Below are 24,824 nucleotides of genomic sequence, written 5' to 3' on the forward strand. Positions count from 1 at the left end.
TCCAATAGAGAAAAGAAACCTCTTCAAGAAATGGTGCTAAAAAAAAAAAAAGACACAACTGGATAGCCACACAGATAAAAAAAATAAAACAAAACAAAACAAAAAAACCATCAACTCAAGCTCACAGATAACTTAAAAATAAACATAAGATTGATCACAAACCTTAATGTAAATGCTAAAACCATAAAGCTTTTAGTAAGAAATATATTTTTGTTACTTGGGAACAGGCCAAAGTTCTTATCCAGGTCATAGTTACAGGAAATAATAACTATAAAATAAATATATAAATGACATATATTTAATAAAATAAATTTAAATTTAAAACTTCTGTTCAAAGGACCTATTAATAATGGATCAGCACAACATATGTATAACGTGTAGCTAACAAAGGACTCCTAAAACTCAACGATAAAAAGATAAACCCAATAAAAGTAAACTTTATCCAATTTAAAAAAAGACAAAACTTCATAAAAGATATATAAATAGCAACTAAACACATGAAAAAGTCTTCAACATTAGACATCAGGCAAAATACAATCACCATGAGATACCACACATTCCCACTAGAATGGTTAAAACTGAAACATCTGAGAACATGAAATGGTGAATAGAACTCTCGTATATTGTTAATGGGAATGTAAAATGGCACATCCACTTTGGGAAAAGGTCGGGAAGTTTCTTACAAACCTGAATATTTACCTAAGCCCCAGCAATTTCAATACTAGGTATTTGCTCAAGAGAAAGAAAATCTACATCCACAAAAAAAAAATTTTTACAGGAATGTTCACAGTAACTTTATTCATAATAGCTCAAAACTGGAAATAGCCTAAAAGTTCATCAGTAGGAGAAGGGATAAACCAACTGTAGCACATTTACATAATGACATACTACCCAGCAGTGCAAAGGAGCTACTGATACATGTTACAACATCAAAAACATTCACTGAGCAAAATAAATCTTAGAGAAAAAGAGTAAATATTATATAATTCCATTTATATGAACTTCTTTTTTTTTTTTTCCCCATTTATATGAACTTCTAAAACAGGCAACTCGTAATCTAGAGTGGACAAAAAGTCAGAACAGTGTATCTGGGGCAGGGACTTAGGAAACGGGCATGAGGAAACTTTCTAAGGTTAGGATGCCTTTCTGTAAGGGTTTGAGTTGCACAGGTGTTCACATTTGTCAAAACTCAATGAATGTACAAATAAGATTTGTACAGATTTTACACTAAAAGAAGACAAATCTGTAAACAAACACTGAACTCTAGACAATAACATGCATATACTGGCGTTGTTAGGGGAAGCTGCACAGATGCTTGCAATTTGAGCCCTGACATGCTCAAAAAGAAAAAAAAAGATAGATTGATGGATAGAGGAATATACAATCAGACAGAGATGTAATAGAAATTATACAGTATTTTAATTTATGCAAACACTCCTCTATGTTGACGTTGACCAGTTTTGTTACCAACTTTTACATAACATCTTATAAATAGCTATTTTGTTCTTTAAATCATTTGCCTCCAAAGAGTGATATCGTTAAAGTATAAGAGAAACTTAGCACACCTTTCTAACTAAAAGTTCTATGTAACTTCTGTTTTAAAAGGTACCTTAAACAAAGCACAAGATTTTAAGAAAAGACTAAAAAAAGAGAAATTGGGAAGACATTTATAAGCTAGTACCTTTCACCAAATTAGAGACTTCTTAAACCCCAAGGCAGGGCATTTGCTTGAAAGTACAATCAAGGAGCTTGCCAGACAATGTTAAGTACAAAAAGATTCCCACTCCAGGACGGAAGCACTCTGTTTTCTTAGCCACGGATGGGTTTAGAGGACACAGTGTTGTTTGTGTCCTTTTTTCAGGTATAGGAACTTCATTTGTACAGTGGTGAAGAAAAAAAAAGACAAGCATGGTCAAGCTGAAAAATCAGAAGAGTCAGGAATGACTCAGGCAACCTTTACATGGTTAAATGTGTGTTGTTGTAGACACCATCCGAGTCAAAAGAAAGCATAAAACTGTCATACATATTTTGCTGGTTTTGATACTGAAGTGCCCCATTTTACATATCCTAATCTTATGTTAATTAACTACCTAGGAAGCCTATTTCAAAATTTCATCAACTTAAAGTAAGTACCACGAAATCTTGGAATTCAATGCTTTGTTAAAGCCTTTTTTAAAAAAGACCTCATCTAAACTTTTCTTTAAAAAGAGATCTCATGAGTACATACTGGTCCTTGTGACAAAATATGTCACTACTGGGAACCAAACTTAAAAGATAATACCACTCTAAATTGATACTATTCATAAAGCTTTGACTGCTGTCCTTTGAACAATAGAAAACCAGGGTCAAGGATCTTATCTGTAGAAGAGAAAGTCTTATATAAACTCTAGTCAACAATAAAAGACTGGGTCCTTTGATACGGCCATCTTAAGAAGGCACTAGAAATAGCAGTTTGAGAATCTGCATCAACAATGGAAACTGGAGATTATGTTTCTAATTGTGGGTAGAATGATTCCATTATTGTCTCTAAGCCATATTTGAAACAAATAATTATCACAGTCGAAAATGGGATAGAAAAAATTCTTAATTCTGCTGCTGGAAAGAACTGTAATATTTTTAAAAGTCATAAGGATTTAAATATGACTTCACACCATTTCTGAGATCTTTAAAATGGTTTCATTTATTCTCTGGAACTGTAAGCTCATTTCTAAATGGAAATTCAGGCATTAACATTCTTTCTCTCCAATCTTTGCTTGGCTAGATTGGACTCATCCTTTAAATCCCTATCTATCTAGAAAGACTTCCTTAAAAGCTCAAAACCAGGATAAGACTTCCTATTGCCCCTCCACAACGGTATATTATATTACGGTATATTTGTTACTACTGCTGTTCTTGTTTAGTCTTCCCTATTAGACTGTAAGCTCCATTAGGGCAAAGACTATCTGCCACATCAAAATAGTGTCAGTATTTAACATGGGACCTATGACAAGTAACAAAACATTTGTGGAACAAATGAATTACAATTTCTAAACTTTTCCATCCAAGGGATTGTTCCAGTTTCCTCTTTTAAAACAGCTTCTCCATGACAATCCCATTACTCGCATTCTAACCAACTAAGAGTTAACTGAGAATTACTGCTAACTACTCATCCTACACATAGAGAAGACCAGATTTAACCAATTTGTTGTGCTATGCACACAAACATGAAAGTATGATAAAATGACTACAGAGTGTTACATTTTTATACCATGTAGAGTTTCACTGTTTTTATGATTTCCACAACTAAACTAAAAAATTTCTTAAAAAAAAAACAGCTCAAAGTCAGGTTCTCAAAATTACAACATCATTACAGGACTGTGTTTTACTGTCTGTCTGGTAACTTATCTCCGCACACATAAAACTCTAAAACAGAATAAAAAGTAACTATTGTGGCAAACAGGAAGAAGTTGATTTGGGAGATAAGCAATATTTTATGTGTGACTAAACCTAAATAAGTACATTATCGTAGAAATAAATACAACTATCATCTGTTAATGATTATTTATAATGCAGTATGGTGAGGAATGACAAGATCTGTGACATGTGGGGGCGCCTGGGTGGCTCAGTCGGATAAGCAGCTGCCTTCCGCTCAGGTCATGATCCCAGGGTCCTGGGATCAGAGTCCCACATTAGGCTCCCCGCACAGCAAGGAGCCTGCTTCTCCCTCTCCCTCTGCTTGCCGCTCTGCCTACTTGTGCTCTCTATCTCTCTGTCAAATAAATAAATAAAATCTTAAAAAAAAAAAAAGATTTGTGACATGTGCTATTAAAATAGTCCAATTTGGAATAAAGTATGAAAAAGAAAACCTCGGCTGATTCATTATATCAGACCTTTCATGTGACCTAAAGAAAATGAAATGCTACTGCATCTAAAATAAGCAACACCCCTGAGCAAACACCTAGTTATATGGAAGCCTGTTTATGATTCAATTCACTAAATTCCTAATAGTATGTATACTATCTAGTAAGTATCTATACATCAAGAATGGATCCAGTAATCTAATATTGACTTCCTGTGTTTCTCATATTGCTGCTCCTGACCCATTAATGAACCACAAACAGCAGTTGTAAAGAAATGAATGAAATAGGATATAAAATATAAGACAACACATGTGATAAGGGAAAGTATTATTTCCTGAAACTTTTGGTTTAGTTTCTGTGTGAGACGATGTAAAATAAATTTCTAAGTATAGGCTACAATAAAAATGTGTGAATGCTACTCTTAGGAGTTTATGCCCTCAGTTACTTCTTTCCCCAAAACACTGCAAAAGCAGAAACTCTCCATCACAATTACTCACAAAAAGTGACCTTAACCCAGGCACAAGTTTTAATAGTTTAAGCTTGATTTCACAAGCTCTAAAATCAAACTGAGTTCAAATCCAGGTTCCACGACTTTCCGTGTAAATTTGGACTTTTTTAAACAGTATGAGCTTTGTTTCTGTCATCTGTAAAATGAAGGTAATAATATCTTTCAAGTTGGGGTAAAAACAAATAATACATATAAGTAAGTTCTTAACACATCTTTTACCATAAATAGAACAAATTAAAAGAGTGATATGTATTAGCAACATAGAAAGAAACTTAACAGAAAGTATTTAATGTGTTATCTTTGATGTTTGTGGGTGTGTGTGTGTGGTGCTTTTTCATTTTGTATTTCTATCCCATATAAATTTTATCATGTATATATAACATACATTTTTCATGTAATGTTTCTAATTTATATAACCTTATACCTTTATTTTTTAGAATATAATAGTAGATATCTGAGCAGTGACATTACAGTCCTTTTTTAAATACTTCTCTGTATTTTATAAAAGTAAATTATGTGTTTTTAAAAGACAATGGCCAACTACTTGATCAAAAAAAAAAAAAAAAAAAAGACAAAAAGTGTGTGGTCCAGGATTCAGGAACTAGCATGTTTTTTGGGAGAACCAATGTGCCAGATGCTTCTCACTAAGTCCTCACACAAACTTAGAATATCATTTTTGCCGGTGAGAAAACTGAGGCAATCGAGATAAGGTAAACTGTCTGTCAGACAAGTAACAAACAGAAGTGTCCAGGACTTCAAAGCCTTTATTTCTTCTACCATCACGTAATGTATCCAAATACTCTTCTCCAGTTGTTTCATATAGGCATATTTTAATCTACCCAATTAGACTGTAAGCTCCTTGAGAAAGGGGGAAAGTTTCACAAATTTCATTTGTCTTTCATTGCCTAAGTAAGATTACGATAGATCCTTAAACACTTGTTGAGTTAAAACTTCTTTTGGTCTAGACTGTTCTCATGGGACATACCCTTGTTGTAAAAACGAAATAAACTACCAAATGAGAAAACTCTTAAAACTGCCCAAATCTAACTTTATTCCTTCACACTCAGAACTGAAAAAGTTTAAGTATACCCATATCCGGAGACTACCACTAAGGGAGTTTGGAAACGAGTGCAAGAATCACTATGCAAACACTAAAAAAGAATGGATTCACACATTTCCCTACCACGCCCCCGTCATCCAGGCACTATCCTAAAGAAAGGAACCTCTAGTCTTCCGGTGAGGTGTTGAAGAACCATAACCACGCCCCCATTCTATTCCATCATTAACTTGTTTTCTATCCTTACCCGGACCCCCGTCCCCAAGACCAAACCCCTTAATAAACAAAAGTCTCTGACCTGCAGCGAAGTGCAGGGGAGAAGACTTCCGGCCGGCCATGTCCTTAGCATTCACGTTTGCCGCGTCCACCAGCCTCTTTACCCGGGACACGTCCCCATTGCGACAGGCCTCCAACAGTTCCCGCAGGGCCCCGCTCACTGCTGGGACCCCTGGCCCAGGTCCCGCTGCCCCAGGCCCCAATGTTGCTGTGGTGCTAACTCCTGCCGCCTCTGGGCTCTCCGCCAAGCTCGATCCAGGGGAGGATGGAGAGGAAGATGAGGAAGAAGTCGGGGAAGAAGAGGACGACGGTGAATTGTTACTGCCACCGCCGGCTGGGTTGGGAGCGACCCCGACGGCAGATGAAGCGGAAACCGCCGGGGCCACCGGAGCCGCGGCGGCGACGGTACAGATTGTGCTGGTGGTACTGCAACAGCTGGTACTGTCAACCGGGTCCGGGGATCGAGGCCTGTCGGGCGGATCCCGACTGCCATCCCCCTCCGGCAGCGCTAGGCCGTGCCGCGGGGAGAAGGGGGCCAGGCCACCCGCCGTTGGGGAAGCTGGGGTGGTCCCCGGCGCCAGGCCGGGGCTGAGTGGGGGGGGAGGTGGTGGCGGCGGCGCCGAAGCCCCTGGGGCGGGCTGGAGCTGTTGTTGATGATGGTGGTGATGATGCTGAGAGCGACGCGACGCCGCCATCTTCGGACTCCCCCAGCACTGTCACTGCGGCAACGGCCCCACCGCCCGCCCTCACTTCCGATCGCTAGACCAATTAGCGTCCAGCGCACAGGAAATGATGCTAGGCTGAGTGGGAGGGGCCAAAGAGAAGGAGGGAAGTATTGGGAGCTCAGAGAACAGCCACAGAAAGGGGCGTGGCTTTGTGACTGAGGGGCGGGCTTTGTGACGCCTTGGCGGGCAGGCTGCGGAGATTTGAAAGTTGGAACTGACCACTCCCTAAATGGGGCACTTTTCCTCCATTCTCGCTTTCAGCTTGCTTACCTTGCCCTGTTCCGTTCTGTTGCCAAGTCACCTTAAGTCTTCCGGGTCTTACTCCAGAGTGTGCTCCTGAGGTGTAACTCAATGCAAGAAGGGAATGTTTATCGTTTATCATGTCTCAAGTAGCCTCGTCTGAAAAATGGAACTGAGAGTATACCTCACAGAATTGTTAGCAGAATTAAATGAACTAATGTATACAAAGCGCTCTGACCGTTAATAAAACATAACCATATTTAGCCCATTGGTAATTTTTTTTTTTTAAGATTTTATTTATTTATTTGACAGAGAGAGACACAGCGAGAGAGGGAACAAACACAAGCAGGGGGAGTGGGAGAGGGAAAAGCAGGCTTCCCGCGGAGCAGGGAGCCCGATGTGGGGCTCGATCCCAGGACCCTGGGATCATGACCTGAGCCGAAGGCAGACGCTTAACGACTGAGCCACCCAGGCGCCCCCCCATTGGTAATTTTTTTAAATGGAGTCTGGCCCCCTCCGCCCCGTTATTCCTTTGGTCTCTATGTCCCTTCTTGTAAGTATTCTCGCTCTAGCCACTTTGTTAATACGCCCATTTTGTGGGTCAGATTGCCAGGACTGGAATTCAAGCTCTGTAATTTACTAGCTCTGTAAATTTGGGCAAGCTGTTTAATCATTCTGTGTCTCATGTTCTCCTCTGCAAAATTGAATGAATAGTTCAATAATTGTTAACTATTAAATTATGATTTTTTCCTATTCTGTTATCTCTGTACTTTTATTTCTCACCTTAAGTTTGACTCAAACAATTATGAATATGTTCCTTTTGAATTCTTTTCAGCTGAACCTCTCTTCTTCCCAAACTAAGATAAAAACTTAACTACTCTCCATCACTCACCTTCAGATGACATTCTTCAGCAACTACTTTTTCTCTCTTTCCTCTGCCTGTGCCTACTTTTTTGGGCTGCCATCAAAAGAGATGTGTCCATGCATGGGATAATCTCAGTGTGGTCTCTGTTTCCTGCCTCCTATTTAATAGTAACCTAGGCATTGTGGAAGTTTAGAAAAACAGCATTATTCCAGTAGAGGAGATATAGATGGAGACTGTCTTAAGAAAAAACAACGTTTACATGGGTCAAGTAGAAATCTGTCTCTACAGAATATTAAACCAGGTGATAAATTGTTCTTTTATATGTTCATTATTAAAGGTAATTACTGTGATGTTAATATTCCCACCTAAATAAATAGGTAGGTTTATTTAGGACTACCGTCTACATAAAACAAGGTCAGGAACATAATTAATATTATGAGTGACATTTGTTATCTCATCTGGGGTTACAGATTATAACTGAACAGTATTCATCTGTTTCATAAATTTGTGCCATTGTTTACAAATATGTGGCTGGATAGGAAAACTCCATCAGTACAACTAAAATCTGTCACAATACACATTCTCCTGGTTTTGAATCTTAAGTTAATGCACAGCACAGGATAGCATTGAGAAGTTGGGTTTATCAACATAATACATTAGATGCCCCTAACTCACCTTGTGCCCCCTTGACTATGGCCTTCTCTATGAATGGGAGGCATAAAGAATATCCCACCTGGTCCCGTGATGGCCAATTACTCATACATCATGAGAAGTAGTCATGTTTACCCTAATTCAAATGCATCTACTGTATCTGTTTATCAGTACAAATAAATAAGAAAATTTCTGCTGGATAAAGAGAAAAAGGCCAAATGGCCTGAAACTATTCTACTGGTAAAATATGTCTGAAAATGCATTCGATCAATTGGAAATTGCTTTTTCCCCCTCCAGTGGAAAGTAGTAAATGTACTTAACATTAAGTATTTATAAGGTTTAGGTTTATATGGACTAATACTGAGCTCTAAACAGGAAAGGGCAGATATCATTACCTAATCTTTTACAGCTAAACACAATTCCATGAGGGATGTACTGTACTCTAATGAAAAGAGCAAAGCTTGAAGTCAAACGAGCTTGAATCATATCTCTGACAATTACTAGTTAATCTTGGTAGATAAGCTTCAGTTCTGTCATTCTAAAATTCTGATTTTATTGTAGCATTGTCATGAGGATGAAAAGACCTGGGTGTTTTTAAGTCCCTCTGGAGTGTTATTTTCATTCTTTTATGAGGCATACATCAGATGTTAATAGTAATTCATAGCCACTATCAATACTATTTCCTTACAACTTCCTCTGTGACAAAGAGAGTGGGAAGAAATATCCAACATTTTACATGTAGCAGGAATCTTAAGTAAAGATCAGGTTTAATTGTTTCCTCATCTGAAAATTCAAGATTTTATACAGGCCCTGTCTATCTCCAAGAATTGTTGAGGATCATAGTTGTGTGGCATATTGCCATTTTCAAAAATATTTTCAGAAAAATCATGTCCATGTGGTATAAAAATGTGAACACACAGCACTCTCTTGAGCCATACTGTTGACACAAAAGAGCCACCAACTCAAAGGGCACTTGCCTTCTGGGCTATGATGTAATGTTTGTTTTTCCCCCATGGGGATCACATGAACACACTTTGCAAGTTACACAGTCATTAACTTGCAGTGTCCATAGTTCAATTAGACTTGGTGTGGTTATTCCATCCATGTACTTCTCATTAGTCTGCCCCAGATCCAAGTTCACTGGTAGTATCTCAGATCTACTGAATCCACTTATTCTTCCATGCTCTGAGCAAAGGCTTCTCTGCAAATTCATGAGCACAGGCTAGAGCTTAGCTGAGGCAGTGTCATTTTTCACCTTGGCCTTAGAAGATAAGTTATTCTCATGCCAGAAATGCCCATTGTGCCAATGGCCCAGATTTCTCTCTCTGAAGGTGGTACAAAGCTGAGAGAAATTTTAGCTGAACTTCCATCTGGAAACCCAGGAGAATATTTTTTTGAAAAGCCATAGATGGGCAAAAATGACAACAGCTGCAATCATGCTAACCATATTGTATCTGAGGAAGTTTAATTAAAAGAAAAGGCTTAACAACTTATTATAATGTAAGAAAATTACAGTAATTTAAAGATCCCTATATATTAGTTTATTAGCATTTTCAGTTGCTTGCTAAGATACCCCTTATGTAGCAGGGTCCTCTGGATACTGTTCCTCAGACATCTAGAGTCTGCCCTCTGATAGCTTGGACTTTCTCCTGGTGTGGTCTTTATACTTGGCACTGGTCGCTTCAGTGTGAAGTATTAGTTCTAGGCAGAGAGACAATGTAACATAGTAGTTAAGAATGTGGACTCTGCATTTAGACTGCATGGATATGAACCCTAGCTTTGTCACTAACTAGCTATGTGTGATTAAAGGATGCCACAACCTACATTTTGACAGAGATAAATCAAAACCTATTTGCTGTGCTTTAAAAAAAAATGGTAAACAAGCTTTCCCACTAAAACATTCTTTTCCTTGTAAACATTTTTTACAAAAGTAATTAAAATCATATATATGTATATATGCACTCCATTACAGATTAGCATATGGCTTCCTCCCTCAAAAGAGTTTATAAATAACTGCTATCCCCCAAAGTCATAAAGTTTAGAAAATTTCCAGAAAGTTCTGGAATGTATTGATAAGGAATGGCTTAACTAGCTAACAATGCATATGTAATGATGCAGTGGCTTATGTAAGTTGGGGTGTAGCCAACCAGAATAGGGCTGATGCAAGCGCAAGCCAGTAGATCCTGAGGCACACCCAGAGTGCTCAGCCTCCCCAGTCAGAACATGGGGCTAGCCAGCCAAGCCATGATGAATATATATCCCCTACTATCAGGGGTTGCAGACTACCACATAATGACCAAACTTCACCCCTGGTGAAGACGAGTAAAGACCTTGGCAAGCAGAGCCCACCAGATCTATGGCTGGAGTAAGTGGCAGCAGAGACATTGAGAGACATTAGTCAATCTCCAAACAGGTGGTGCGGGCCTTCTACCAGCTATCATCTCTTGCTTACTTGCAGTTGTTACTTGGCTCATTGAGGGAAACAAATGAATGAAAGTCGTTTGAGTTAAATGGTATTTGTGTGCAGCTTCTCATGGTATTACCTACTCCTTCGTATCTTGTCTTTGTTTTGACGTTGTTGCTCAGAAGAAGACACTGAGTAATCCAGGAGAAGTTATTTAACCTCTCTGTCAACCCACCAGCAAGGTGAGGAGATGAAGAGTTGTTGTGAGAAATAAATGAGTTAATATATGCCAAGTGCTTAGAACAGCTCCTAGCACATGATAAATGCAGCTTATTTGGGAAGATGGATGCACCCCTCTGCTTACTGCAGCATTATTTACAATAGTCAAATTATGGAAGCAACCCAAGTATCTGTTGATAGATGAATAGATAAAGAAGATGTGATATATATATACAATGGAATATTATTCAGCCATAAAAAAGAATGAAATCTTGCCATTTGCAACAACATGGATGGATCCAGAAGGTATCATGCTAAGGGAAATAAGCCAGTCAGAAAAGAAAAATACCTTGGGGCGCCTGGGTGGCTCAGTCATTAAGCATCTGCCTTCAGCTCAGGTCATGATCTCAGGGTCCTGGGATCGAGTCCCACATCAGGCTCTCAGGGAGCCTGCTTCTCCTTCTCCCACTCCCCCGTTTGTGTTCCTGCTCTCACTGTGTCTCTCTCTGTCAAATAAATAAATAAAATCTTTAAAAAAAAAGAAAAGAAAAGAAAAGAAAAATGCCATATGATTTAACTCATATGTGGAATTTAAGAAACAAAGCAAATGAACAAAGAAAAAAGAGACGAACGAAAAACCAGACTGTTAACTGTAGAGAACAAACTGGTGGTTACCAGAGGGGAGATGGGGGATGGGTGAAACAGGTGAAGGGGATTAAGAGTACAGTTATCTCGTTGAACACTGAACAATGTATAGAATTGTTGAATCACTATATTGTATACCTGAACATAACACTGTATGTTAATTATACTAAAATTTAAAAAATTAAAAGAAAAGTCCTGGAAAGTTAAAAAAAAATGTCAGGTCTTATTATTATCAAGAACTGAGGAAGGCCTCTGGGAATGGGATGTTAAAGGTTACCTGGGAAAGATGACTAGTTTTGCGTGCCCGATGACATGGAGGTTTCTTTTCACCCAATAACACTGATATCCGGTCTCTTACACCTACTTCTTCTTTTGCTTTACAGTGTCTTAAAGGAAGGTCTAGTAAGCTTAGAAACTGAAAGGGTCTCTTATATTGGGGGAAATGCAAATACAGTCCCTTCAGGCTGCCATCAGGGTGTGGGGGAGGTGAAGACTGCAAAGGAGGGCGAGTCAGGCTGGAGGTATGCAGGTTTCTCCCTCAAAAGATTCTGTCCCGGGCGCCTGGGTGGCTCAGTTGGTTAAGCGACTGCCTTCAGCTCAGGTCGTGATCCTGGAGTCCCGGGATCGAGTCCCACATCGGGCTCCCTGCTCAGCAGGGGGTCTGCTTCTCCCTCTGACCCTCTTCCCTCTCGAGCTCTCTGTCTCTCATTCTCTCTCAAATAAATAAATAAAAAATCTTTAAAAAAAAAAAAAAAAAGATTCTGTCCCCCCTCAGTGCTGAGAAACCACTGTGGCTATTGTGTGGCAGACCACCCCAGCTGCCAAGACCACCTCAAGAGAACCCCACAACCATGGTCCTTAGGTCACTGAGAGACAGGGTGTTTCCATGCAGAAGATGAGTGTATCACCATAAATCCGCAAGCATATGAGAAGGGCCAACAACGTGAAAGGAAAAACAACAAACCCAGTGAATGAAAGGCCCTATATCAGAGAAAACAAGAGAGCAATCCAAAATTTATTTTTATATCCATATTTTGGGCTTGTAGTAGGCTGAATAATGGCACCCCAAAGATATCCATAGCCTAATCCCCGGAATCTGTGGATTAAGGTTGCAGATAGAATTAAGGCTGCTAGTCAACTGACCTTAAAATAGGAGAATTTTCTGGATTATGTGGGTGGGCCTAATGTAATCACCGGAGTTCCTAGAAGTACAAAAGGGAGGCAGAAAAGGAGATTGTCAGGGTGCGATGTGAAAGGGAATCAACCTGCCATTACTGGCTTTGGAGATGAAGAAAGGGAGCCACGAGCCAAGGCCCGTGGGCAGCCTCTAGATGGTGCAAAGGTAAGCAAACAAACTCTCAGAGTCTCCAGAAAAGAATGCAGCCCCGCCAACACCTTAATTTGAGCCCAGAAAGGCCCATGCCAGGTTTATGCCCTGCAGAACTATAAAATAATAAATTCATGTTGCTTTAAGCTACTAAATTTGTGATAATTTGTAATGGCAGCGATAGAAAATGCACAGAGGGCTTTGCTGGAAAATGGATTGACATGAAGGCCCTAGCCCATTTTTCTGCACAATAGGATGAAGTTGCATAGTTGCTGCCACTTGGTATTGCCAGAGGGCAATTATTACCTAACGCTTCTTTTATTAGTTTATATCTAGCTGGCTTTACTCAGTTAAGGTCCTGGTCCCTATAGACACAGGACTGTTTTCTATGTGCCCCCTGCCATACCAGGCAGGTTACCAAAATGAGTTAGACCTGGCCCTAAATGTTGAGTGTTTATGGTCAAGTGCGCAGATAGATTCATAAACAGACAATGTCAACACAATGTTGTGAATGCTCCAAAGGCAGTGCATACAGGGTATCCTGGGAACCCAAAGCAGCGTGTAGCCCAGTCCTGGGTGAGCATACAAGGAGGCGACAACTCTATGTCACACTAAGATCTGAGCCCCAAGGAGCAGCATTGTCACTATCACTTCCATAGCACTGACTACGTATCATGTATATATGACATATGGTACCATATATATATATGTCCTAAGTGCTTGGTCTACATTAATTCATTTAGTCTTTCCAATAACCCTATCACGGAGGTATTGTTATTAAATGCATTGCACAGATGATAAAATAAGGAACTAAAAATGTAGGTTGCTTACCAAGTCACATGACCATTAAGTGTGGAGTCACAGTTTGAGCCAAGGTATTTTGGTTCTGGTGTCTACGCTTTCCGCTCCTGTCCCACACTCCCTTCTATGGTAACCCCTCACCTTTGCTTGACTTCCAGGAGAGAAATTAATGCCTGTGCTCACAGTGAGACTCACATCTCCCCAGGAGCTTCATTTTGCCCTGATTTGCAGCAAAAATATATCTCTTCACAGGAGAAATAACTCCTCTTGCCCCAGTATTTTTGCTGGAAATGGGTTCTACTAAATGTGGTGCTTTAAGGAGGCACAGAAAGTAGCCAGACAGGTGGATGAAGGTAGAACAAGGGAATCCTTGCCCTCGTCTTTCCTCCCTGTGCACGTAACATCCTGGATGGTTCCATCCATACCCATGATGCTGATAACACTTGTCAGGTAGTCACTTTTTATTGAGACACTTAAGGTATGTCAGGTCAGTTTTAGTAATAATTAAGTTCAACCACAATGAATGAAGCAGATTATATATCACTATGCAAGTTAACCAAATCCTTCAGTGCTGTATATCCATCCATCCCATCCATCAAACATTTATTGAGTATATACCAAGTGCATACCAGGCAGAAGCCTACATTCTAAGGACACAGCAGTGAACAAAAAAGTTCTTGAAACTTATATACCCACCTAGGAGAAATAGACAACAAATAGGTATGGTGTATCAAGTGGTGATAAATAATGCTGTGAAAAAAAAGAACTGGAAAAAACAGGGTGATGGAGATAGGATTATAATTTAAAATGTGTTCAAAACAAAAAAATAAATAAAATGTGGTTAGGCCAGGTCTCACTGAAAAGGTAATATTTGAGCAAGGATGTAAATGAGGTCAAGGAGCAAGCCTGGGTATGTCTGGGGGAAGAGAGTTCCAGAAGCAGATATAACAAATGCAAAGGCCCTGGGGCAGGAGACAGTTGGCATACTCAAGGAAGTTCATGTGGAAGGAGCAGAGTGAGTGAGGAGGGGAGAAGAAATAGGGTCAAAGAATAACAGAAGATCAGATTGCACAGGGCTTTAAAGTCTGTAGGTGAGTTGAGGGGTCATCGAAGGGTTTTGAGCAGAAGAATGACATTATCTGATGTATATTCTTAAAAGATCACTCTAGCTGCTGTACTGAAAACAGATTCTAGGGAGGAAGAAGCTATTAAAATGTAAGAGATGGTGGTGACAAGGAAAAGGAAAGAATGACTCTAAGGTTTACCTGAGAATCTGGAAGGAAAGAATTGCTGTTTGGGGGACATACATTGAGAGTAGTTTAAGGAGAAGACCAGGATTTTGTTTTTAGATACGTTAAGTTTAAAATTACTGTTAGACATTCAAGTATAGGCAGTTGGGTATATGAGTCTGGAGTTCAGGGGGTAGGTCAGAGTGAAGATGCAAACTGGGAGTCATCAGCACATAAACAATTTTTAAAACCATAAAGCTAGATGAGATCACCAAAGGAATCACTCTACCTAGAGAAGAAGTCTAAGGATGATCCTTGAGGCATTCCAATTCCACTGCTGGGAAGGAGCAGCCAAAGGGAAAGAGTAGAACAGGTAGAATGTAGAATTCTAGAAACCAATGAAGAAAGTGATTCAAGGACAGCATAGTAGATTAAATTAAAGATCCCCATTCTTGGGGCGCCTGGGCGGCTCAGTCGTTAAGTGTCTGCCTTTGGCTCAGGTCCCCAGGGTCCTGGGATCGAGCCCCACATTGGGCTCCCCACTCTGCGGGGAGCCTGCTTCTCCCTCTCCCACTCCCCCTGCTTGTGTTCCTTCTCTCGCTTTGTCTCTCTCTGTCAAATAAATAAATAAAATCTTTTTAAAAAAAAGATCCCCATTCTTCACCCCTCCCCGTGTCCATGCTTTTTGCCATATGACAATGTAAGTATTCCCCCTAAAGATAGAACATATTTACAGGTCCTTTGATTTGGGGCTCCAAGACATGATTTTCTTTGGCCGATAGAATGTTGGTGGAAATGCCAGTGCCAGATCTGAGTCTAGACCTTACTGGCATCCTATGTTTCCACTTGCCCTCTTGCAGGAGTAGGCATGACCAGATGAGTTCGCTGGCCCAAGAAAGACTGGAGACATGCGCAGTGGACCTGAGCCCATCATGCTGCCTGGAGCCCAGCCCCTGGTGAGCCCAGCCTAGATTAGAAGACCCCTCATGTGACCCACAGATGAATGGACAAAATAAATGCTTTCAACTACTGAGTTCGGGGGTGGATTTGTTACCTAGCACCATTGTGGCTGTGTAGGAAAGATAACCAGGAAATGGTAGGTAAACTGCATCAATTATGACTGATAGGACAAAGAAGATCAGGATTGAGAATTGACCATCAGATATAACTACATGGAAGTGGCTGGTGCACCTAAAAAGCAGTTTTATTGAAGTGGTGAGGTGATAGCTTGAATGGAGTAGGTTCAATGAAGTGTGGGAAAAGAGAGATTGAAGAAAAATAGTAGAGACAATTTTTAAAATAAACTTTGGGTGCAACGGGAAGGAGAGGAATAAAGTAGCAACTGGAAGGAGGCATGATGTCAAGAGAGTGCTTTTTTAATGGAGGTACTTTTATTTCCTCTTTTTGTTTTCTACTCTATCATATTTTTCTTAATGAATAAATGAAATTTATATCATTTTATAGAATAAGTTTGCAAATATTTTCAGATCTTCCATTAAAGTAGTTGAAATATCATTGCGACTTATTCAACCCAATTCCAAATATTTAGATATCATATTTGCCAGCATCCTCTCTTTTAATAATAGCTCTGTTGAGATACACTTCACATACATACAATTCACCCATTTAAAGTGTACAAGTCAATGGTTTTTAGTAGATAGTATACACAGCATTGTGTAACCATCACCACAGTCGATTTTGGAACATTTCCAGCATCCCCCCAAAAGAAACCCTGTACTCCTTAGCAGCCACTTTAGAGAAGGATTTTTAAGATGGAAAAAATAAAGTGTATTTTTCTGCTGATGAGAAGAATCCAGTAGAGAGGGAAATTCATAGTGCAGGAGATACAGCACAGAACTGCTGGACAATGTGTCCTTAGATAGGTAAAAGGGTTGATTGCGCTCGAGAGGACAATCACTGACAGTTCATCCTTAGTATCAAAAGAAAAGGCAGAGTATATGGGCATACATGCAATAAATGGCTACGGATGGTGGTGGGAGATTTAGAAGACTCCTGACTGCTTCTATTTTCTCAGTGAAATAGAAAGCAGAAAATGCAAAACTTTCTTTGTTTCTCCCTGCATCTCATTGGCTCAAATTGGGTCCCATGTCCATTCAGAAGTATGACTTTATTATTGTTTGTATCTGGAGATGAAGCAAGGTTTAAGGAGATGTATATGGGTGCCCAGTTGACAAGGTGGATGGTGATGGTCAGTCTTATGTGTTTTCTTGGCTAGGCTATTGTACCCAGTTATTTGACCAGACAATAATCTAGTGTTGCTATGAAGATATTTTGCAGATGTTTTTAGCACCTACAATCAGTTGACTTTAAGTAAAGGAAATTTTCTTCCATTTTATGGGTGAGTCTCATCCAAACAGTTAAATGGTTTCCAAAATAGGCTCAAGCTGGGTGAGAGGGCAGTTTTAACTTTCAAACAAATTCCACTTTTTATTATTTTATGATTAGGGGAGGGCTATTTAATCTTTTCTGTCCTTTTATGTTTGAGAAGGTAGGACCCATGTCTTGTCCAGAATGGATTTCTCTATTACCACACCTTGACTACACCGTTTACTCCTGGCTTTTCCAATTTGTTTACAAGCCTCAGTACTGGATGGTATTCTGCAATGGATGAGTTTCCTTCCCTTGGCACCTTCCTGACATTCAGACTATACAAAATACACATGCAAAGCTGGCTTTGAATAGGAATAATTACGGGTATCACAGAGGAGTGAGCAGTTCTTGCTACATAAAGTCACAGGAAGAATGAGCTGGGCTCTTTTCAGTTTCCTGCTGTATCCTCCAGACCCTGAGTCTGGCTCGGTGTCAGGAAGGAAATGAGTGCTAGTAAAATCTAGTCCGTTGGGAGATCAGCAGGTCTCTGTCCTCTCATATCCTGGAAACTACCATGCTGGCCTAAACTTATGCATGATGAAGAATGGGTTTTTTCTCTGGCAATCAAATTTGATCTCTTCATCCAAATTGTTCCCCCAAAATATATGCTAAGTTAAAGTATATATGATCAGAATTGTTGCTACAATGGGGCTTCTCTCTTTGACAAGAAATTCTGTCCTTTCAAAACTTCAGAGTTCTATAAGGGGCCTTAAAGATAAATTTTTACAATCCTTTCTTACATCCCTTTTTTGACTATTCTGCATCTACTTCTGTATCCCCTTTTACAGTTAAGGATAAAGTCCTCAAGATGATTTTGTCTTCTTGTTTGAGTTCTGGGATTGGCAATCAGTCTATGGTAGATCTCCTATAACGCATTCAGATTCTAAAGAATCCAACATAAGCAGGGCTGATGTTCAGCCAATAAGCAGAAGTAGGATTGCATCAACTGTTGTTGACTGACATCTATCTGACTGGTTGGTAGCTGGGCCATAGAGGTTGTTAAATATTTTGAATATCATCCCTGCATATGGGTCCTCATATGCAGAGGGTTGCAAATACATAGGACTCTACTATGTTGAAAGCTCCGTGGAATCACATAGTCAATAATAACAGCTCTGTTATTTGTCACAACACTGAAAATGTCACAGACTTTCCATAAATACTAATCAGCCCGTTAGGTGCAGTGTGTACTCATGAAGTACCATCATTGATTCCCAAGATCTCATTAAAAATGGTAAGTAGTATTAATAGCATTACAATCATTGATGGAGCTGCCCCCTGGGTGCTCAGAGCCCCTGTGATTCTAGAGCCAGATAGAAGGCATCATTCTGTGTTGGGCTCTGTATCCTGAGAGCCCAGGATCATACTACAGTCTTCCTTGGGAGAGCTCCATGCCACCCCAAGAGCTCCCAAGGAGGAGGGCTTATGAACGCTAGTGATCCATATCTTTATAGTGTGTCACCTCAGCACCTAACTTAGACAGAATATTTGAACATCAGTTGGCAGTTACAGCACTGTCACTTGGATTTATAGCTCAAGTGTACTTACACTTCGTTAAAGGGATCATCTGTTCCGTTATCACAGATTGGTTTTATTGTATTCCCTTTCTAGTTTTGTAGAAAAAAGCAAAGAAAATGGATGGAATGTGGCTAATGTGGGTAATTATCTTTACAATTCTCACCACTACAGTACTCTCAAATTCATTCTATCATTTTTCTTTTGGCTCTCTGAGAAATAAATCTCTTAGGAAGTTTGAACTTATTGAAAATCTTTAGCCTTCAGCCAACCCTTTCTAAAGAGCAAGGGCATCATTATGGCTTTTCTCAAGCACAAAAAGAGGTGCTCAACTTTAATTATACAAAGCTTTTATTGATTTGGCTGACTTAATATCCTAAGCCTTGATTAACATTGGAAACTTACAGTCACCACTATTCAGACCTGGAGAGGTGGAGGAGAGCCAAAGAGGTCAGCTACCAAGGCTAGCCAGCATTAGAGAAAGAGAAGGCTTCCGAGTGACAGAGACATGAGTTAAGACAAGGAACCCAGTGGCTCTTTGTGACAACTGAGAGCACTCAGGGTGCTTATCGATCATGTCAAATCAAAACAGATGTAAATACTCAGTAAGTCAGAGCTTAATAAAAGAACTTCTTTCAAAGGTGCACTGCAATAACATGGTAAGAATGATATCAATTCATTCATTTATCAGGTACATACTAAGATGCTTCTCAGTGTCCCCAACAAATGTAGCCAATGGAACCCCTGTGGAACCCACTTAGAGCCTCCCACCCTCAGTTTATCTGACTTGAAAGTCTGGGTTCTCTCTATTCTGTTTCCTATTTTACTTTCCTTAGAATGCCTGGCTTCCAGGTTGCCAGGGATATTCAGATATTACGGACTCAGCTGCAGAGACTCTTCCCACTGTGATTTATTACAAGTAAGTGCCATGGGAAACAAGTGTGTGTAAGACAACCACATCTCACTATTATTTCCCCCTTGTAATGCAAGGGTCTTGACCTTACCCATCTGTGATAATGAAATACGGTCACATATTTATACCCAAGCGTCTACCTTTTCACTTGCAAAATGATTAAGAGGTCCAAGCTTTTCCTAGGTTTCTCCTCTCCAAATACACTCTAGAACTCCCAGGGTTGCTTATGCCTTTTAATGAATCAGTCCTCCCTGCCCGCTGCTGGAAGAGTAAGATCTCAGAAATGTTGGGAAGAGCACACTCCACTGTCCTCTGATGTTGAGAAGTCCTGGTCTGTTTGTCTTGGGTGTCTCTGGCTCTAGGGCCTCCCAAAAGTCCCTCACCCTGCTGCAGCCAAGCCCTGGCAGTCCTAAAAGATGGCCCCTGATTAGGAATCACCACCTGCTGATGGGCTTGAGTGTAATTATTCAATTTGGAAAATAAAACAGTAAAATATATAAGGATGTTAACAGAAACTACATCAGCTACCTTCCCTCTTGACATCGTTCCATGCTAATATTCTCAAAAGTTGTCCTTAGAGCAACAAGAGGCAAATGTCATAAGGATCCTTATTTTTCAGTCTTGGTGGCTTTGTTCCATTCATGGTAAAGTTTTTCTAAATAAAATGGAGATTATAATATTCACTTGAAAGACATGAAATGTTGCAACTGACAGTAATTTTAGGCATAATGTTGTCTAACCTCCTAATTTTATAGCTGAGAAAATAGTTACCTCTCATGTCATATAGCAGTGGTCCACGTCTTGAGCCCAGGCATGAGGATACCGGTTCAGAATCTATCTCCCCAAATGTCTAGCTAATGCTATTTTGAAGACGGGATTGAAGAGTCTTCCATGCTGAGTTACCCCATTGTTAAATGAGCCTGCCTTTCCAAAATTCAGGTTTTGAAGTGGGATGGAGTGATGAGGAAAGGGAGAGGTGGGAAGAGGTATTCTGGTTCTTCTTTGGATGATTGTTGGTGATGCCATAATTCTTTCTCAGAGCAAATGAAACCTTCATCAGAGCATCGGCTTCTCTCTCAGCAATAATGCCACTGTATTCATAGGAAGGCTCATGGTTGACAAGCATGTACACGTGCATTCTTCCACTTGATAATTGCAACATACTTGAGAGGGTGATCATATAGGTACCATGTATTTGTAGAAAAGAACCTGAAGCTGAAGAAGGTGAACTGATTTGTTCAATTTCTTTCCAATCATACATGATAGAGCTGGCCCCCAATTCAAATATTTTGGTTCTGAGTATGGTACTCTTTCCAGTAGAAAGAGGTGCATCTTTCTCGTTCACACCATATTTGCCCATTGACTGCCACTTTTATCTCAGATCAGTCACTTCCCTTGCTCTGTACTGTACCACATGGGACATTTCCCAGATTCCCTTGCTCTGTGACCCCCTGGTGGGCACAGTCAATGGGAGACACTTATGGGGAGGCGAGGGGGGTGGGGGAAGGGAGAAATCAGCATAATTCTCCACCTCTCTAAGCTTCATGTGGCATCCCTGGGCTGTGGTCTCCATAGCTCTGTCTCTTGCCAGACAGCCCTTTCTTTATTGGAGCCAGATGCCCCTGGGCGTCTGGGCTTTGAAAATATCACCTCCTCCTGTTGAAACTCCAGCCCCAGGAGAGGTAAATGATTTCCTAATTTCTGGGGTGCTTCATTATGTCCTGCTTATTTTCTCTGTCCTTCCATAATCTTTGCACTTGATTCCCAATATTAAATTCCCTTCATCCAAAAGACCTACAGCGGATGCTAACTGATAAAATATGTGAGTTTAATTGAGATTCTTTAAAAAACTGTTTATAAAGGCAACTAGCACCTTCATTGGACAAGCCTTGGCTACAGAGCGAGTTTGTCAGACATTTTATGAGCATGTATTTTGATCCTTGGCTTCAAAGAAACCACTTTAATAGTACCATTTTTGGCATCCTCGGTTATCTGAAACTATACAAAATTTACCAAGGTGAAGTTTCCTTCACCTGCCACCCTCTCTATTCTAATAAATTAGAATTTATCTAATTTTAACTTTGACATTAACTTCAGATTTCTTTGAATCAGTGGTTCTCAAATTCTAGAATGCATCAGAATCACCCAGAGGGCTTATTAAAGCAGAGATGGCTAGCCCCCTTCAGAGTTTCTGATTCAGTAGGTCTGGGATGGGGCCCAAGAATTTGTATATTTTTATCTAGTTTTTTTTATTGTGGCAAAATGTATATAATAAAATTTATAATTTTACCCAGTTTGAGCATACAATTAGGTGGCAATAAGAACTTTCATAATGTTATGCAACCATCACCACTATTGATTTCCAAGCTTTTTCACCATCCCTAACAGAAACTCTTTATCTATTAAATAACAATTCCCCATAACTCACACCCCCCCTCCACTGCCGGCCCCTGGTGACCTCTAATCTACTTTCTATCTTTATGAACTTGCCTATTCTAGGAAATGCATACGAGTGGAATTATACACTATTTGTCCCTTCACGTCTGGCTTATTTCATTTAGCATAATGTGTTCTTGGTTCATCCATGTTGTAACATGTGTCAGGATTTCCTTCCTTTTTAAGGCTGAATAATATTCCAGTGTAGGTATATGCCGCATTTTATTTAATGCATTCATCTCTTGGTGGGCATTTGGGTCATTTCTACCTTTTCGCTCTTGTAAGTAATGCTGCTATGAACACTGGCATACAAGTATCTATTTAGTTTTCTGCTTTCAATTCTTTTTGGATCCATAGATACATAGAAATGAAATTGCTGGATCATTCGGCAATTCCATTGAAATTTCTGAGGAACTGTCATATCATTTTCCACAGTGGCTGCCCCATTTTATATTCCTACCAGCAATGTACGAGGGTTCTAGTTTCTCCACATCGTCGCCATACTTGCTATTTCCCTTTTTTTCCAAAAAGATAATTTTCATTCTAATGGGTGTGAGGCAGTACCTCACTGTGGTTTTTTTTTTTTTTTTTTAATTTTATTTATTTATTTGAGAGAGAGAGAGAGAATGAGAGACAGAGAGCATGAGAGGGAGGAGGGTCAGAGGGAGAAGCAGACTCCCTGCTAAGCAGGGAGCCCGATGCGGGACTCGATCCCGGGACTCCAGGATCATGACCTGAGCCGAAGGCAGTCGCTTAACCAACTGAGCCACCCAGGCGCCCCTCACTGTGGTTTTGATGTGCATGTCCCTAATGGCTAGTGTTCCGTGGGTCTCATGCCTATTACGGTAGTGCCCCCATCAGTCATGTCTGAAGCCCTTGTCTGGGCAAATATCACACTTGCAGGGAGCTCCACAGACATTTTCCCCTCTGGACCTGTACTTATGGCAGGCTGGCTCTTGTGATTCTTACTATGATCGCAGGACACACTTCAGCAGAAACCATCAACTTTGAGGAACAATATTTATTACTCACAAGTCCTGGAGGATACAGCGCTCGCCGGTAAAGGGAGAGGGAAGGAACACAGACCTGGGACTGCCTTTATTAGGGTGGAGGGTTTGGGTGCCTCAGGGTTTCTTGGGTTCACTCTTTATTAGCAAATTTAAAACATAAGAACAAGAATCAGAGCATGGGAAGGGAGAAGCGGGGGTCACTCAAGTGGTCAGTGTTCTGGGTTGCTAGGGCTTTCTAAAAGGGGCACTTCGTTTCCAGGTGATGCTGATCTGAGAATCACATGCTCAGGATCACTGTTTTAGATGAGATTATATATGTCAAGTGATTAAATGCCAGCCTAGTTTGTGATACGGAAGTTGGACAAAATTTGCGTGGTACCCGGTTTTAATTACTTCTTGGGTATCAGGCTTTTGACAAATCACCTTCTGTGGATTTTCTGGGATTTTGATATATTCTCTTGTTCTCCATGCAGCAACAGTGGAAGTCAAGGCGGACCTGAAATTTAAAAATTCCAATACTATGTCACCTAACACCTTCAAACCCCCAGAGATCGTTATCTGGATACGTTATAGCACCCTGGAAATACACATCTTACTAAAACTGTACAGGATGTTACTACTGACCTGAAGATTTAGGAAACTCTTGTTTGGATATCAGCAGGGAGCCTCAAAACTCCTGACCAGTAGGAATCATTTTATACATGTGGCTTTTTAAAAGAAATAAAAATTATCTTGAAGAACCTTTGCTTATTAGACTGAGTTGGAAGAATTATCATTGGCCATGTGAATATGTAATTACCATGATTTATTTGTCAAGTAATGAACATAGGTAAATTTCCTGCACTTTTATTGAATTTGAGAAGTTAATTAGTATGACTATTAAGCAAAACCCAGAGATCATTATATATGAAATATTTCCCTATAATTCTAATAAACTGATTTCAAAACCAATTAGGCTTGAAATTTCACTTAATAGTCCCCAAACATTTTTCCCTTTGGTTAATGGATCTCTGCACTACTTCTCACTAAAAATATTCTAGGACTATTTAAAAGGTTTATAACAGTTCTTGTTGGACATACATAATTAAGTTTTTTTTCTGTGAAAATCTGTGGAAATGTCCTTTGGAATTAATGGAAATGTACAATTTGTCTTATTATTGTTACTTAGTATTTATGTAGCCCTTCATAATTCTAAAGTACTATATAATCACTAGCTCCTCCTGAACTATTTTTATGTCATTCATTATACTGTCCTTTTGATACAATCTGTGATTTACTTCTGCCATGCCATTTGATCTATTTCAAGAGAAGAATAGAATAAGATGGGCTCTTGTAATATCCTGGGTTGGGGGTTCCCAAGATCACCCCTAGGTTTGATGATTCACTAGAGAGACCCACAGGATTCAACATCTAGCCACATTGACAACTATGATTTATTACAGCAAAAGGATGTAAAGCACAATTAGCCAAGGGAAAAGGCATGTGAGATGAAGTCTGTGGGAGACCAGATGCAGGTTTCCAAGGGTCCTCTCCCACTGGATTTATGCAGAACGCACTTAATTCCTCCGAGAAATTGTGACAACATTTGTAAAATGTTGTCTATCAAGGAAGCTCATTAGAGACTTAATGCCCAGGTTTTTATTGAAAGCTGATCACAGAGGCAAACTTTGCCTGGCATGTACCATATATCCAGGCTGCCAGAAAGAACTAGCAGGCGTTCAGCATTGTGATGATTAATTTTATGTGTCAACGTGACTGGGCCACAGTGCCCAG

At 40.0% G+C, this 24,824-nt stretch overlaps 1 protein-coding gene across 1 annotated transcript in view; it reads right to left on the reverse strand.

Moving 5' to 3' along the window:
* The window catches only part of TNKS (tankyrase), a 194,122-nt gene extending 187,715 nt beyond the window's left edge, over nt 1-6,407 (reverse strand). Inside the window, exon 1 of the mRNA XM_078069664.1 lies at nt 5,703-6,407. Within this exon, the coding sequence (XP_077925790.1) occupies nt 5,703-6,375 (673 nt within the window). The 5' untranslated portion in view covers nt 6,376-6,407. The remainder of the gene's footprint in view (nt 1-5,702) is intronic.
* Nucleotides 6,408-24,824: the final 18,417 nt, after the last annotated feature.

Source organism: Halichoerus grypus, chromosome 3, assembly GCF_964656455.1.
Source record: "Halichoerus grypus chromosome 3, mHalGry1.hap1.1, whole genome shotgun sequence".
NCBI classification, from domain to species: Eukaryota; Metazoa; Chordata; class Mammalia; order Carnivora; family Phocidae; genus Halichoerus; species Halichoerus grypus.